We start from the raw sequence: 18,958 nt of genomic DNA, 5'->3' as shown, positions 1-18,958 counted from the left end.
AATCTTTTTATGATGTTATCTCTTTTACCAGCAAAAGAACATATTCTTTGTCTTACTTCAAAATTTGTGAAGTATCAGTGCATGGTATCTTTAAGAGTCATCTATAGCATCTCATTTCAAATGCCAGCAACCTCTTTTCCTCGTCTATTAGGAGGGGGTGCAAACTGAACTCTGTATAGAATTACTGAATTAACTAGTGTTTCAATAAGGCATAATTTGTTTGTAATTATAAGTTTATCTATCCATAGTGTTTTAATTTGTGGAGTGCTGTTGTTGCTTTTGCAATTTTTGCTCCACTATCCTGTTTTGCTCTTCCATCTTAAAGATATTGCCTAGGTATTTAAACTGATCAACTTCTTTTATGGGTATATCTTCAAGTAGGATTTTTTCAGTTTCTGCTACAACACTTCTTTCTTGGTCAGAAGCATAGATATTTGTCACTGTTTTTGATTTTTGGATACTTATGGTTAAGCCATATTTTTAAGAGTATAAGCTAATTTTGTGGTGATTTCTTGAAGCTCTAATTTGTTTTCCACTAGAAGATCAATACTATCAGCAAACTTTAGATGACTGATTCTTCTTCCTCCTTTAACCATCACTCCAATATCACATTCTCTCCAGGGCTAAATTTATAACACATTCAAGGAAGCTGTTAAGTAACATTGGTGATAATTCACACCCATCTCACTCCATGCTCCACTGGAAAGGGAGTACTGTAACTCCCTTTGATGTCAACCATCATTTCAGAAGATGAGTAAACGGATTCAATCAGTCATATTATTTTGCTGTCTATTTCATAATGTTGTAGAATTTTCCAAAAAGCATAATGCTCAAAGAATCAAAGGCTTTCTGTAGGTCAATAAAATTATGGCACATTACTTTATTATGCTCTACATATTTATGGAGCATAAATACAGGGTGGGCTAAAAGTTACTTTACTGTAGCATTTTTTAAAAATTTCTTTTTACTTTTGTTTATAAATGTTTACTTATTTTTTTTATTTTCTTAAAGAATTGAAAGAAAGAATTACAGCAAAATTTGACAAGGGAAGAAGGAAGCTATTCTGAACATTTGATTTAACTTGATTATTAATTTACTTGATGTACACTTTATTTAGTTGAAAAATAATTGCATTAATGAAATCATTAATGAAATATAACTGAGTTAATAAAATATTATTACAGTAAGTAACTTTTGCCCCACCCCATATATATCAATTGTCATCATCATCAAATTCCTGCCATGTACCCTCAAGAGGTGTACAGGATATGATAGTACTACATGAAAAAATTATATCATTACTAACTTCCTATTTACAATTTTCCTCCAAATCAGCCTGTTACTTGTCAAGACTCCAACATTATCAGATCTTATATTTCTATCGTCTAAGGCACTTTGTACCGTATCAATCCACCTAAATCTTGGTCTTCCTCTGGGTCATTTTGCTGCCAACCTGGCAGAGAACACTTGTTTTGCTAATCTTTCCTCTCCCATTCTATTTAAGTGACCATACCACCTGAGATTAGCGCTGCTAAAGTATTCCTGGATGCTGACAATGTCAAGTTCTTTCCTAATATCCTCGTTTTTAATATGATATTGCCATTGATGCCATCTGTTCATGCTTCTAATCTTTCTCAGAACTCTCATATCTGCGGTCTCTAGTCTTTGGTTAAGTGTTTTACTTCTGACCCAGCTCTCAGATCCATAAGTTAAAACTGGTTTGAACACTGTCTTGTATACAGCTAATTTAGTGTTCCGACTAATTTCTCTCTTATTCCATATGAATTTATTCAATTGACTTCCCAATATACCAACTTTGCTGATTCTGTTGTCTATTTCTATATTGAATTTACTATCTTCACTAAAAATCGTGCCTAAGTAGCTAAAATGTTTTACTTGTTCCACAGGTTCTCCATTCACAACACAGTTGACATTTTCAATGATTCTGCCTTTTTTCATTGTCATTGTCTTTTTATTGCTGACCTTCATACCATATCTATTACAACAGCTATTCAATTTAGTCAGAGAATCTTGCAGACTTGTAACGGATTTATTTAGAAGTATAACATCATCTGCATAAAGCAAAGAGCTGACATTAACATCGCCAATTTTGATATCACGTTTAATACCACTTTCCTTCATAATGTGATCCATATAGATAATGAATAACAGAGGGGATAATGTACATCCTTGTCTCACACCGGATTTAACATTAAACCATCTTCCTGTACTTCCTTCAATTCTAACTGCTGACTTACAACTCAAATAAAGACTAAGTATTGCTTGATATAATGCCCCATTGACACCATATAACTGTAGCATATTGAATAGCTTCTCTCTTGGACCTTGTCATATGCCTTTTCCAGATCGACAAAACTTAAATACAGATCTTTGTTATATTCCCATGCTTTCTCGACTATTTGTCGTAAAGTGAAGATCTGATCCTGACAGCCTCTATTTGGCCTGAATCCAGCTTGTTCTTCACCAAGCTTTTCTTCCACAATTCTTCTCAACCGTTTCTCAAGTATACTTGCATAGATCTTGCCAGGAACACTCACTAGGGAAATACCTCTGTAATTCTCACATTCAGTTTTATTTCCCTTTTTATATATGGGTACTATGAGAGCTCTACTCCAATCATCGGGAATTCGTCCCTCAGTCCAGGCTTTCTGAACTATGCAGTGCAGCCACTGTAACTCTCTTATACCACCATACTACAGCATTTCTGGTCGAATATCATCTACTCCAGCTATCTTTCCAGATTTCAAGCCTTTGATGGCTTTTTCTACTTCAAGTATGGATATGCATTCCTGCCTGCATGCCTGGTCAGTGTTTTTTTACCACTGTGCTGTCATCACTGCTTGTTTCATTTAGCAGTTTTTCAAAGTAATTACTCCATACTTCAAGGATATCTTTTTCTCTCGTTTTCATCTCACACCTTTATCATCTTTAACTCCTTTTACAGCACTCTTTCCTCAATTCCTAAGCTTCTTCAACAACCTCCACAATATTTTGCCACCTTCTTGATATTTATTTTCTATATTCTTGCCAAAGTCCTCCCATGACTTTTGTTTAGCTAGTTTTACACAGTGTTTAGCATTCTTGCATTTGTCTCTATATTCTCTAAGAGCACAAGCTGGCTTATTTGACAGGAACATTTGATATGCTTTCTTCTTTTCCTTCACTGCCTCTTTAACTTCTTGTGTCCACCAGGGAATTCTGATTTTTTTATCTTTGCAGACAACCTCACCACATGCCTCTCTGGCAGAATCAATCAATGTTTTCTTCAGAGTTTTCCACTGAATCTCCAAGGTTTGATTCCTGTTCTCAAACTCATTCATTTTTTCTTCAATAATCTTTGTGTATTTTAGTCTACAGTTCACATCTGAGAGCTGCTCAACTTTTATTCGCTTTAAAACTTTTTTACATGTTATTCTTTTCAATATGAAATTCAATTTTATCCTGCTCAAGACTAAATAGTGATCACTTCCAATTTCAAATCCTCTGTACACTCTGGTGTCCTGCACCAGGGAAAAAACATCACTATCAACAATAACATAATCAATGAGACTTTTCTTATTCCTAGCCTCTTCTCTCCATGTGAATTTGTGCACATTTTTATGTGGAACATTGGTGTTAGTAATAACCAGTCCATGTCCTGAGCAGAAATCCAATAGATATTTGCCATTATTATTAGCTTTGCTCTTTTTTCCAAATTTTCCTAAAATATTTTTGTATGTCTCACAATCATTTCCTACTCTGCTATTTAGATCCCCAACAAGGACCAACTTTTCATTTTTCATTGTGTCAGTTGCTTTTTCTAAAGCCTCAAAAAATTCCTCCACTTCTGCCTTAGTAGAACCTTCTGTGGGACCATAGACACAAATAAGTCTCACTGTCCAGTTCCCCATTCTCATATTTGCCCACATTACTCTATTTGAGACTGACTGCCATTCAAGAAGATTAGCCTCGTATTTTGTGTTGAATACTATGGCTACTCCTTCTTTTCCTTGATTGTCATTGCCTGTATATAACATTTTGTATTTATTGCTCAGAAAGATCTGTCCAGTTTTTGTCTTTTTTTGTTTCAGTCACCCCTATTATGTCAATCTTGTACTTATCTAATTCCTCAGCTAGCTCCATTTCTTTGCCATTCAGGCTTCTTATGTTGATAGTACGATCTTTAACTCTGGTGATGTTGAGTTGGGGTTTGTTTTCAGATTTGTTCCAGTAGCTGACTTTTTGCTGTTCACCCTAGTTCCCTGGCAAAAAGAACAGGGGCCTTGTTTAACTGGGCGATGCCCCAGCCGGCATGAAATTTTGTCATGTTGTACCATAATTTTTTATTTTGGTTTAACCAATAAGAATACAATTTGGTTGGCTAAATCCCAAATTGCCAGCCCATCCTCATTTGTTCAGTATCCAAGTAGATACCCAAGAGGGTGCACCACGAGAAGGTGAGGATTGGACATTAGGTCAGAAGCCCTGGTCGGTTCTCCGCATTCCTTTAAAGGCTATGTGGAGGTCTCCTCTCAGTTATACAGCTTTGACCCTTAAGCACCCCTCTCCAGCCCGAAAATCTGAAAAACTGAATTCCATTCTTGTTTCAATACGTGAGAGTAAAATGTCCAAAAATATTTTGCTTGGATGGCTGATGAAGCTGTCCTAAAATTATTGTACTTTTTTTTTTTTATTTCTTTCTCTTCTTTTCTTTTGGAATGGTAATAAGGATAACTGTGCACCATTCTTTTGGCCCAGATGTCAGTGTTCCACACCTGCTGGCAAATTTTGTGTTCACTAACAATAGGTTCCTCCCTTCCTTTCTTTAAGTAGTTCTAATGGAACATCATCAATTCCTGCTTCTTTTTTTTTAATTCTGATCTTAAGATGGCTTTTTCTACTTCTTCTCTTAGTATAGGATAATCATTGTTCTCATTGGGACAATTCCCTTTAAATTTTGTTGGTCCAAGCTATCATCATACTTGAATAGTTTATTTGAATAATCATACTATCTTTTCAATATTTTTTTATCCTCATCCTCAATTATCCAGCTCTTATGAACGAAAGGTTAATTTCTTAATTATTTGGTATGCTGTTGTATGGTTATTCTTATGAAGATTATTCTCAATTTCTTTTGGGATAATCATTTATTTTTTTACAAACTTTATCTCCTTTTTAATTCGTCTGTTCAGATAATTATACCGTTCACTGTTATTCTCAACGTGTCAAATTGGTTGTAATTTTCTCCATTGATCACAAAACTGTAATAATTCATGGATAATCCAAGGTTTATTAATACTGCATTTTATTCCTAGGATATTTTCAGCTACTTCAATGACTGTCTCTGAAAATTGTTGGTAAGAGGTATCAGGATCAAGATAACAGAAAATGAAAGTGGTCTGGACATACCTCTTAGGGAATCATTAGAAAATTTATAGTGAGTTTGCAGAGGGGGGGGGGGGGAGAGAGAATGCTCAAAAATACATAGAGGAAAGAGAGATGTGAAAATTCCTGGAATGAGATTAAAATAACAAAATAGTGAGAGGGCAAAAATTTGGTGCAGCTCCATGCTCAGAAGAGAAAGAAGCAAGTTAAGTAATAATGTGAAAGATGGAAAATTCAATTTTTTTTTCCTGTGCATATAACATCAAAACAACGTATCTACATAGAAAAATGATGAGCCAACTTTCTCACAAGCAGTAGTAAGCAGAGGGAAAAATCTCTAGCAATCCCCCTGACACACATTTCCTCCTCCCCTTATAGGCAATAAGCTCCCTCTTTCTACCATGAATGTCAAATATACTATAGTATTCACATGAAATACTCCAATTACAAAGATCACTTTGAATGACAATATAATTCTATGCTAATTCTTAATCTTCAGCATTTCTTGTTTTTATTCAAGCTGTTTAACTAGAATTCTCCATTACTGTTTGACGATAAATCATAATAGTTGCAATAATGCAATATATGGAGTCTTGCAATAATTTTCAAACATTTGCAAAGATGAAAAATATAAGTGATAACAAAAAATAACAAACATCTTTGTGAACTTTATAACTAAACAGTAAGACAAGTTATAAGTATTTAATGCATGAAACATAAGCAAATTTTTCCTTACCTTTTCTTGTCGGCTGGTGGTATAAATCTCAAGTTCAAAAAACTGTGGGATTATCATTAAGTTGGCTATTTTTTCATTATCTGCCATATACTTTGTTAAAAGGTGGGGTAGCGTTTGAATGAAATGTTCTGTGAGTTTTACTTTATCATCTGCTACCTGCTTTAGCTCTTTTGCTGAAGGTTGCTGGAAAATGGTTTTAATTTATTAAATTATAATTTAATAACCTGACAGATTTAAAAATAAGCTATTAATTCTGAATATACATCTAACATTTAAAACATTAAAAAGAGATATTCATATGGAGTAATAAAAAAATTACATGTTAGACATGAAGGCAATTTCTGATTACAAAAGAGAAATTCAGATGTAAATTGGTGGCCATCACAGAAATACTTATGAATTATATATATTTATGAGTAAAGGACTGAATAAAATGAATTCTAAGGAGTTTTCATCTTCCCCTTGCAAAAGAGCAATTATTCACTAGGAACAAACATCCACCTAGCTGTAACATTAACATACTGTGGAGCATGTAGAGAGAAATATTTGTTTGTTTTTTCTCCTTAATTGCCTGTTTTTCTACCTACTGCAAGTTTACTTTAATTTAGCAATTTATCTTTCACCTGCTGGTTGGGACTGTCAGTGGTAATCTACACATCATTCATTATCACAATAGAACTTAGATTTGTTGTTGACATATGTACTGCCAATAGTTTACAGGTCTCTTGCTTAAAGCGGTTTTGTTTAACGCAGCGAAATTACTTGCGACAATCCCTTGATATATGCGGCAAGAGTTTTAATTAACGAGCCTTTAAATTTACCACGCGAAAACATGCAAGCCTCGAGGAGTGTTTCCTGGCCGAGAGAAAGAAAGTCACGAGCATGATGTCATTCCTTCCCATTCAGCATTAAGAGTAGGTGCATTACAAACTCCAATTGTTCTGCTGTATTTAAAAAATATTTAGATAACGCACCTGGTCATCCAAATTCTCTTAATGATCTGTGTGAGAATGTGAAAGTTTTATTTTTTCCACCAAATATGACATCATTGCTACAACCCATGGACATGGGCGTCATTGCAACTTTCAAAGCCTATTTTCTTAAAAAGACATTCTCAAAGGCAGTAGAAACAACAATGGGAGAAGATGCGATTATCTCCAAGAATTTTGGAAAAATTTTAGCATTAAACACACAATTGAAAACATTCATGACTTTTGGGAGCAAGTGTCTTCTAGCTGCATGAGCCATTTGGGAAAACCTTTTGCCAGAATGCGATAATGACTTAGGTAGTTTTCAACATCCTGTGAACAATGTGGTTGAAGAAATCATTGCAATTGGTGAAGACCTTGGTTTTGATGGTGTTGATATGCAGAAGATGTTAAAGAATTATTGGATTCAAATTCAAAAGATTTCACAGTTTAGAATCCCTTAGGCATCAAGTAACGGATATGGATCCAAATGTTAATCGAAGAAGGCGTGTTTGCTGAGGTCTAGAGAATCATTTTGCTTGTTATCGTATAATATATGCTTATAAGTAAAAAACTAAAACTGTTCAAACGACTCTTGATAACTTTTTTTTGATAAAAAATTGCAGTAACTAATAATGTAGGCATAAGCATTCATTAAACATTTACTTTGCATTCATTTTTTATCTTTCCTAAAAGAGTACCATATAAAGCAAATTATTAATACAGTAATCGATCATGGATGAATTGTAATTTTTACCATTGATTATTATATTTAATTAACGCAATTTTGATATAAGCGGTAACATCGAGGGATTAATTAATTGCGTTAATCAAGGGATACCTGTACTTACTGGTTGCTCATAACAATTTTGTATTATTTAGAATCAGTTTTTCTGATTGCTTTGCTACTTAAACTGGTAATAAATTTGCTAATAAAAGATTCTTACTACAAAATTTCATTAAAATATGTTTGATATATTTAATCCTGTATTACTAGCAGCATTAATCTGAGATATGAAATTTCAATATAATCCACCAAACTAGAATGCAAAAAAAAAAAACATGCATCCTGATGAATGAACATAATTAATCTGATAGGATGTATGCATATTTTGTGATGTGCAGCACAAAAAGGAAACTCTGGAGAATTCACAAAAATGAAGGAAAGATAACTTATGATAAAAGTGTCTAAAAAAGTATCTTGAAAAGACTGTAGAGAAAAGTGAATCATATAACATTTCTTTTAGAATATTTCCAAAATGAAATTCAATCCTCCACAATTTGTTGTAACAAATTTCTGATCTGAAATGATTAACTTTTTAGATGACAATAATAACTACTGCTTACTGGATTCAGATCCAAAATGGCAGGTGCACAAGAAATGATCAAAAGTTGAACCAACTGGACTGAGGATATCAAAAAATGTCTCACTTCCAAACACCTGTTAGTTCTGTTAATTTACTGAGAACCCACAGATACATAACAGAGGAACCTCTGAGTGCTAGAGATTTGTCTACCTACAATCTCTCCAAACATATTTCACAGTTAGTAGTACTGCACATAGATAAAACATTCATTTAACAGTTCACACTTCATTAAAATGTTACAGAATTAGTGACAGAACTATAAGACCTCCTAAAAAGATACTACGAATCTGCTTTTCTTCTCCACAACAACTGGCTATATTAGCATATAACTATACATCCTAATAATACAGCTGAAAAAATATGGTTGGAAACATCTAGCATCCTAAATAATAAAACAATAAAGCCATGAAGTCTTTCCTTAATTTTTGTGAATTCTCCAGAGTTTCCTTTTTGTGCTGCACATCACAAAATATGCATACATCCTATCAGATTCATTATGTTCATTCATCAGTGATTTTTTTTTTTTTTTTTTTGGCATTCTAGTTTGGTGGATTTTATTGAAATTTCACATCTCAGATTGATGCTGCTAGTAATACAGGATTGTTGCCTCCATAGCGCAATTGGAAGAATGACGGTACGTTGTGCCCTTCGATTGGAAAAGGCATAAGTTTGATTCTTGCATGATGGGAGGAATCTTTATGTGGGCTTTTTTCAATTGAAGGCGAGTTAGCCGATCTCATACGGAGGTAAAAGGGTTTTTTCTCCCGGAAACTCGGATTTTTCATCCCGCATACAGACAAATCAGCCCTTCAGAAAACACGCAATTTACAGACAAAAAAAAAATACTAGTTGTGGTGGTAAGCGGTGGATGGTGTTGTTGTGGGTGATTGGTAGTAGCGGTTTGGTGTAGTGGTGAAGACAGAGTTGTACAGTGGGTGTCCTCCCGCGATGAGTCTACGGACTCCTCGGAGGTGTCACGAATAATAATAATGATGCCATGATGCAGCTATGCCATATCATGACAGTTACAAGCCTATAAACAGGTGAGGATTGAATAAAGGGTTAGCAACTCATCTTTGTAAAAAAGTGCTTTGCTATGGAAACCAGGACTACAGAAAAACCAAAATGAAAACTTAAATGAAGACAAACTGTTGAGAATAACATCCCCCCTAGCAAAAACTCTTATGGAGAAACTATGGAATCACAGAAAATTTGGGCAAGACTCAAAAAACAAATGAGACATACAATTTATTTGAAGCCTAAAAAAAAAAAAAAACAGTACAAATTGTATGCTGGAGTGTGAGGAATATGTAAAGCATGAAAAGCAGCCAATACAGCTAAAGAATGAAAGCCTACAGAATTGAAATATTGCAGATAAGTGAGATACGATGGAATGAACAGAGTCCAGTTGAGTTCAGAAGAAACAATACTATATTCTGGAAACAAAGATGAAAATAGAATATGCAAAGAGAGTGGCAATAATGATGTCCAGTAAAGCAAGAGCAGCAATGACAGAATGGGAACCAATTACAAATAAAAGATTCATAAAAGCAAAGTTTAATTCTAGATTCTATAAAGTGACAATTCTACATGCACCAACTAATAATGAGGATGAAAAAAAAAAAGGATGAATTTTTATGATATATTACAAAAACCATAGATGACACAAATTACAAAAAGATATAATTCCACATCACTGAGAATCTAAAATAGGAAATGATCATAGAGGCAGAGAAATTATAATGGGAAAAGATGGTATTAAAAATATGAACGAGAATGAATAAACACTGGATTTTTTCATGATGAATGATTTAGTAATATGAGAATCCATCTTTAATAAAAATATATATCAAGTAATATGGAGGGCACCAGGCGAAAAAACTTATAACCAAATTGATCACATAATGATTTAAAAAAAATAATAATAAATAAATAAAATACAGAGGATCTCTTTTGAATGTGACATCAATGAGAGGAGCAGATGCTTATACAGATCATTTTTAATAACAGGAAAAATTAAAATAAGATTAATGACCACACAGAAAATAATAGGTAAAAATAAAAGATATAAGAGAATAAAAAATATAGAAATGAAAAGAAAATACATAGTAGTTATTAAAAATAGACATGAAGTTTTTACTCAGAAAGAAAAAGCATGAAGAATTCAGAAGCACTAAAGAAATGTGGGAAGATATTAAAAAACATTTACCATGAACCCATAGAAAAAACACTAGGGTGCATAGAAGAAAAATCAAAGAATAACAGGAAAAAAAAATACAGAGATGTAAAAAATTCCAAGATAACACACACAAAGGATCTGTATTTAAGTTTTGTAGATCTGGAAAAGGCATGTGCCAAGAGGAAAGCTGTTCAAAAGACTCCAGTTATATGGTGTCACTGGGGCATTATATCAAGCAATAGTTAGTCTTTATCTGAGTTGTAAGTCAGCAGGTAGAATTCAAAGAAGTACAAAAAGAGGGCGTCACGTTAAATCTGGTGTCAGACACGGATGTATGTTATCCCCTCTGTTATTCATTATCTATATGGATCACATTATGAAGGAAAGCGGTATTAAACTTGATATCAAAATTGGAGATGTTAATCTGAACTCTTCACTTTATGCAGATGATGTTATACTTCTAAATAAATCCAGGACAGATCACCAAGATTCCCTGACCAAATTGAATAACTACTATAATAAATTTGGTATTATATGTAACAAATCTGAAAACACCCAACTCAATGTCACCAGAGTTAAAGATCGGTATTATCAACATAAGAAGCCTGAATGGCAAAGAAATGGAGCTAGCTGAGGAATTAGATAAGTACCAGATCAACATCATAGGGGGTGATTGAAACAAAAAAGACAAAAACTGGTGAGATCATTCTGAGCAATAAATACAAAATGTTATATTCAGGCAATGACAATCAAAGAAAAGAAGGAGTAGCCATAGTATTCAACACAAAATACGAGACTAATCTTCTTGAATGGCAGGCAGTCTCAAGAAGAGTAATGTGGGCAAATATGAGAATGGGGAACTGGACAATGAGACTTATTTGTGCCTATGGTCCCACAGAAGGTTCTTAAAATTCCTCCACTTCTACCTTAGTAGAAGTGGAGGAATTTTGAGGTTTTAGAAAAAGCAACTGACACAATGAAAAAGGAAATGTTGGTCCTTGTTGGGGATCTAAATAGCAGAGTAGGAAATGATTGTGAGACATACAAAAATATTTTGGGAAAATTTGGAGAAAAGAGCAAAGCTAATAATAATGGCAAATATCTGTTGGATTTCTGCTCAGAACATGGATTGGTTATTACTAACACCATGTTCCAATAAAAATGTGCACAGATTCACATGGAGAGAAGAGGCAAGGAATAAGAAAAGTCTCATTGACTATTTTATTGTTGATAGTATCTGGACAAAGATTAGACGCTTGAACAGATGGCATCAATAGCAGTCATATTAAAAATGTGGATATTAGGAAAAAACTTGACATTGTTAGCATCCAGGAATGGTGTTAGCAGAGCTAATCTCAGGTGGTATGGCCACTTAAACAGAATGGGAAAAGAAAGATTAGCTAAAAAAAAGTGTCCTTTGCCAGAATGGAGGAAAAAGATCCAGAGGAAGACTAAGTTGTAGGTGGATTGATACAGTAAAAAGTGCTTTAGAAGACAGAAATATAAGATCTGGTAATATTGGAATGTTGACAAATAGTAGGCTAATCTAAAGAAAATTGTTGATAAGAAGTTAGTAATGATGTAACTGTTAATAGTACTACCATAAGAACCTGTACACTTCCTGAGGGCATATATCAGGAATTTGATGATGATAAAGTACATGACCTGAATTTTGCAATGATATACTGTATGTTTATTGGCATATACACAAAAACATATAAAACAAAAAACAATAAAACTAAATGAAGAATACTTGAATGTCAGATTAAGAATTAATAAAATGAAAGTGTAAATAACAAAAATAAATATAAATTAAATAAAATCATAGTACTGGATGGTCAAATATTAGAAAGTGGAGAACTTTAATTACATAGGATAAATATTAAATACACAGGAATAAAAGAGGAAGATATGAAATCTAAGATACAAAGAGCGCAGAGAATTTTTAACATATTAGGGAAAGTATGGAGATCAAAAGAAATAGGTTTGAAAAAAATAGATTATTTAATATAAATATTAAATCAGTTCTACTCTATGAATCAGAAAGATAGACAACAAAAATAATTAGGAAAAAACTGCTAAGCTTTGTTTACAAATTCTACTAATATAATGGCCAAAAAAGATATCCAATAATTATGGCAGAAAACTTTACAAAAACCAATAATGTATAACATTAATCATATAAAATGGAGATGGATAAGGCATGTCCTAAGAAAACCTGAAAAACACAAAGTCAGACAAGCATTAGAGTGGAATCTGCAAGGAAAGAGGAAGTGAGGAAGACCAATGATGAGCAGCAGAACAAGAGCTTGGAAAGACCGGAGGGAACTGGACACAGATGAGGAGAGGCAAAAATTGTTCTCTTAGAGATATTTGTGGCATGAGAGGTTTCTTTAATCCACGCAAAAAACACAAGGAAATAAGTAATAATATTTACTAAAATAAAGAGCCAAAAGGCTTTTATGAAACATTCATAGTTTCTACATTCAGCTTTGAAATAATGCTGGATCTAACATTAATGATTTACTTATACAATTTTGCATCGCCAAACTGAAGCCTTTTTGCTCTTTATTTTAGAGTGTAATACTTTTACGCAATGACTGAGAGTTCCCTTACAAAAAATACACTTCTCCGACATTCAAGTTCCTTAGTACTGAACAAGAGTTTTTGCTCAGTGAAGGTTTCTGCCTGGTCTCTCAGGAGAACCAACCAGTTCAAAACAGCTGTCTGGCCAGTGAAACTTTATCAAAATGATCTAATAGAAAGCAAATATATAGACACTTGGGCAGCACCTATGTTTTCTAAGTAGTTCGCACTAAGACAATTCCTGAATGCCAGTGAGTATATTCCCTAAGCTCTCTGGTCAACTTATTTTTACGAAACTTTCATAGTTTCTATATTCAGATTTGAAATAATGCTGGATCTAATCTCCACTTTACTTATTTAATAAGTAATAATATTTATTTAAAGCAGTGTTTCCCCAACATGGGTCGTATGCCCTCAGAGGAGGGCAATTTGAAAATGATGTTGCATTCATCACTGATATAGTCAAAAAATCACCATTGTCAGCGATAAAGTATTGATGTTGCAACCCTAACTTTCTGAGAAAAAAAGATGGTAATCAACATAAATACTAGGCGGCTAAGTGTGTTAAGGTTATATCATAGCATATGTCACTTCTGAAAAGTAAACAGTGCCAAGTTAACTTTGTGCAGTTTTTGTTGTAGAAACAATGAGGCAAGTTTAATTTTTTTTTTATGTATTGTCAATGTTTTTTATGCTAGCAAGCATATTTTATGTAATATTTTTACATGTTGTTAGTTTTCTGGTTACCCAAAAGTTACACTACTATCAATTTAAATAAAATGAATACTTTGCCACAATTGTCTTATGTTCGCTTGACAGTTGAAAACAAACATAATATCTCATATTCCGTCATTTCTTTTTCTCTGTTTGTGATGGTAGACTTAAAATTTTATTTTTTTATTACTTTTAACTTTTTATTTATAATGTGTGTTTGTAGTAGTATAAATACATGTTATACAACATTAATTTCCTTGTATAATCCACACATGCGTACGGTATACTTTATAAACCCATTTTTTTCCCCTTTCAGTTGCTAACCCCATGCATAAAATGACCAGAGAAAGCAAGTAAAAACAGTTGATCACTATTCAGATGAGTATTTGAAGTTCGGTTTCGTACCCACTGATCAGGATGAATGTCACCATTCTGTCTATTGTGTGAACATGGACCAATGAATCAATGAAAAAAGATCGTCTCGAAGCATATTTGAAGGCGAAACATAGCACTTATGTGAACTATGATTTCAACCAATTCAAGTCTCTAAAGGAGAAGTTTGAGAAAAGATCAATAATAGATTCATTGTTCTCTGTATGAACTGCTACCCAAAATCGTACTCTTGAAGCTAGTTATGAAATTTCTCTGCTCATAGCTAAATCAGGAAAAAATCACACTATAAGTTAGGATTTAATTAAGCCAGCAATATCAACTTTTTAAAAAAAATAGTTCTGGAGAAAGATGACAAAGATGTCAAAGGAATGCCACTGAGTAATAACACTTTAGCAAAAAAATAGATGAGCTGGCTAAAGATGTAGAAACACAACTTGTTGAAAAGTTGAGATCAAGGAAATTCTCAATACAGATGGATGAATCAACTGCAAGATATGGTGAGGCTGTATTGATGGTACAACATGAGAGAATTTCATGCCGGATGGAGTTGACCGGTTAAACAAGGCTCCTGTTGTTTTTTTTGCCAAAAAACCAGGGCAAACAGCGAAAAGTCAGCTACTGGAACAAATCCTAAAGTACACCCAACTCAACATCACAGTTCAAGATCAGTACTATTAACATAAGAAGCCTGAATGGCAAAGAAATGGAGCTAGCTAAGGAATTGGATAAGTACCAGATCGACATAATAGGGGTGACTGAAACAAAAAACCGGTTAAACATGGCTCCTGTTGGTTTTGCCATGGAAAAAGGGCAAACAGCAAAAAGTCAGCTACTCGAACAAATCCTAAAGCACACCCCAACACAACATCAGAGTTCAAGATCAGTATTATTAACATAAGAAGTCTGAATGGCAAAGAAATGAAGCTAGCTGAGGAATTGGATAAGTACCAGATTGACATAATAGGGATGACTATTATGTCAATTTGTCTATTAACAAAAAAGACAAAAACTGGTGAGTTTTTTCTGAGCAATAAATACAAAATGTTATATTCAGGCAATGACAATCAAGGAAAAGAAGGCATAGCCATAGTATTCAATACTAAATACGAGGCTAATCTTCTTGAATGGTAGGCCATATCAAGTAGAGTGATGTGGGCAAATATCAGAATGAGGAACAGGACAATGAGACTAATTTGTACCTATGGTCGCACAGAATGTTCTACTAAGGTAGAAGTGGAGGAATTTTTTTGAGGCTTTTAGAGAAAGCAATTGACAATGAAAAAGGAAAAGTTGGTCCTTGTTGGGAATCTAAATAGTAGAGTAGGAAATGATTTTCAGACATACAAAAATATTTTGAGAAAATTTGGAGAAAAGAACAAAGCTAATAATAATGGCAAATATCTGTTGGATTTCTGCTCAGGACATGAACTTGTTATTACTAACACAATGTTCCAACATAAAAATGTGCACAAATTCACATGGAGAGAAGAGGTAAGGAATAAGAAAAGTCTCATTGACAATGTTATTGTTGATAGTGATGTTTTCTCCATGGTGCAGGACATCAGAGTATACAGAGGATTTGAAATTGGAAGTGATCACCATTTAGTCTTGAGCATGATAAAATTGAATTTCATATTGAAAAGAAGAACGTGTAAGAAAGTTTTAAAATGAATAAAAGTTGAGCAGATCTCAGATCTTAACTGTAGACTAAAATACACAAATGAAAGAGACTGAGAACAGGAACCAAACCTTGGAGATTCAGTGGCAAACTCTGAAGAAAACATTGATTGATTCTGCCAGAGAGGCATGTGGTGAGGTTGTGTGCAAGGATAAAAAAATCAGAACTCCCTGGCGGACACAGGAAGTTAAAGAGGCAGTGAAGGAAAAGAAGAAAGCATACCAAAAGTTCCTGTCAAATAAGTCAGCTTTTACTCTCACAGAATACAGAGACAAATGTAAGAAAGCTAAACAGTGTGTAAAACTAGCTAAACAAAAGTCATGGAAGGACTTTGGCAAGAATATAGAAAATAAATATCAAGAAGGTGGCAAGATATTCTGGAGGTTGTTGAAGAAACTCAAAAATGGAGGAAAGAGTGGTGTAAATGGAATTACAGATGATAAAGGTGACATGAAAACTGGAGAAAAAGATATCCTTGATGTATGAAGTAATTACTTTGAAAGATTGCTAAATGAAACAAGCAGTGTCAGTACAGTAGTAAATAACTCCCAACAGGAATGCAATCAGGAATACATATCCATACTTGAAGTAGAAAAAGCCATCAAAAGCTGAAATGTGGATAGGCAGCTGGAGTAGATGATATTCGACCAGAAATGCTCACGTATGGAGGTATGAAAGCCTTACAGTGGCTGCATTGCATAGTTCAGAAGCCCTGAACAGAGGGACAAATTCCTGATGATTGGAGTAGAGATCTCATTGTACCCATATATAAAAAGAGAAATAAAACTGAATGTGAGAATTACTGAGGTATTTCCCTACTGAGTGTTCCTGGTGAGATTTATGTAAGTATACTTGGGAAACGATTGAGAAGGATTGTGGAAGAGAAGCTTGGTGAGGAACAAGCTGTATTCAGGCCAAATAGAGGCTGTCAGGATCAGATTTTCACTTTATGACAAATAGTTGAGAAATCATGGGATATATAACAAACATATGTATTTAAGTTTTGTAGATCTGGAAAAGACATATGACAAGGTGCCAAGAGAAAAACTATTCAAAAGACTACAGTTTTATGGTGTCAATACGGCATTATACCAATCAATACTCACTCTTCATTTGAGTTGTAAGTCAGCAGTTAGAATTGAAAGAAGTAGGAAGATGTTTTAATGTTAAATCTGTTCTCAGATAAGGATGTACATTGTTCCCTCTGTTATTCTTTATCTATATGGATGACATTATGAAGGAAAGTGGTATTAAACATGATATCAAAATTGGAGATGTTAATGTCAGCTCTTTGCTTTATACGGATGATGTTATACTTCTAAATAAATCCGCTACAAGTCTGCAAGATTCCCTGACGAAACTGAATAACTGCTGTAATAAATATGGTGTGAAGGTCAGCAATAACAACACAAAGACAATGAAAATAGGCAGAAGCACTGAAATATCAACTGCATTGTGAATGGAAAACCTATAAAACAAGTAAAACATTTCAGCTACTTAGGCATGATTTTTAGTGAAGATGGTAAATTAATATGGAAATAGACAACAGAATCAACAAAGCTGGTGTAGTAAGAAGTCAAATGAATAAATTTATATGGAATAAGAGAGAAATTAGTGAAAACACCAAATTAGCTGTATACAAGTCAGTGTTCAAACCAATTAACTTATGGATTTGAGAGCTGGGTCGGGTCAGAAGTAAAACACTTGACCAAAGACTAGAGACCGCAGACATGAGAGTCCTGAGAAAGATAATAGGCGTGAACAGATGGCATCAATGGCAGTATCATATTAAAAACTAGGATATTAGAAAAGAACTTGACATTGTCAGCATCCAGGAATGCGTCAGCAGTGCTAGTCTCAGGTGGTATGGTCACACTTAAACAGAATGGGAGAGGAAAAATTAGCAAAATAAGTGTTCTCTGCCCAGTTTGCAAATTACAAAAATTTGACCAATTTTATTGGCTAAATTAGTGTGAGGTAATTGATGCTGCTGTACTTGTTATTGCATATCACCTGAGCAAAATTGACTGTGATTTAAATGAAAGATTTTCCATCTTGAATAACTCAGCTAATGCTTAACTGTTGTGGCCAGCAGTATCAAAATCTCAGAAATGCAAAATGATGAGTCTATTAGAACTTTATTCAACATAAAAAGAACAATATGACATGGCTTTGTGACGAGACAGAAACGAAATACCCAAATTTAACTAGTTTTGCAAGAAAATTACTGTTGCCCTCCCAATCATCATATTTAGATGAATGCGGCTTTAGTACTTTAAAGGACTTGTTACTGAAAAAAAGAAATCGTTTGGATATCACAAACTGTGGGGATTTGAGATTGAAATTGACTATATTAGCACCTCAAAATTTGCAGCAGACATCAAGCTCAAGGATCACATCAACTAGGATTTTATTTTCCCGAGTTGACTTTGATTTATGTTTTATAATACAAAGTGTAAAAAAAAATAAAATTTAAAATTACAAAGTGTAAAATAAAATTTATATTCATTGAAGAAAGTCAAATTAAAAACAGTTTTACCTATGTTTCTTTTTTATTTAAAGTACCTATTTATATTATACTTTTTCAGAACTTGGTAATGTACTTATTAATGTATTTATTTGAAACAGTAAGAGCAGTATGATGTCATACTTGTTAGCTCTTGAAATTAGCCATCTTTACAACTGATGATGGCCTGTAATATTCTGGCTGAAATATATGGCTTTAACTAAATCGTGAGCGTCAGATAGAGATTCCTGGTCAAGGTCCTATTCTCCCAACAGACTGAAGAGGAATAACTAAATTATGTGCATCAGATTCATCGCATCTGTAACCTACCTTAGGAGAAACAGAATGTATAATCCCAAAACAAAAAACACAAATAACACAAAGTTCTTTCATATGGAAAAAAGCAGGGTTTTTTGACCATGCATTTCAAACATGCCAAAAGACTG

General features: G+C 33.7%; 1 protein-coding gene across 2 annotated transcripts in view; it reads right to left on the bottom strand.

The window, feature by feature from the left end:
- Positions 1 to 18,958, bottom strand: part of SA1 (stromal antigen) — a 327,847-nt gene that overhangs the window by 141,391 nt on the left and 167,498 nt on the right. For both annotated transcript variants that reach the window (XM_090413330.1, XM_090413331.1), the window contains exon 13: positions 6,122 to 6,304. In XM_090413330.1, coding sequence (XP_090269456.1) covers positions 6,122 to 6,304 — 183 coding nt within the window. The remainder of the gene's footprint in view (positions 1 to 6,121; positions 6,305 to 18,958) is intronic.

Source organism: Typopeltis vanoorti, chromosome 24, assembly GCF_054136105.1.
Source record: "Typopeltis vanoorti isolate ZY-2024b chromosome 24, IOZ_Tvanoo_1.0, whole genome shotgun sequence".
Taxonomy (NCBI): Eukaryota; Metazoa; Arthropoda; class Arachnida; order Uropygi; family Thelyphonidae; genus Typopeltis; species Typopeltis vanoorti.
This window is presented reverse-complemented; position numbering and strand designations above follow the sequence as displayed.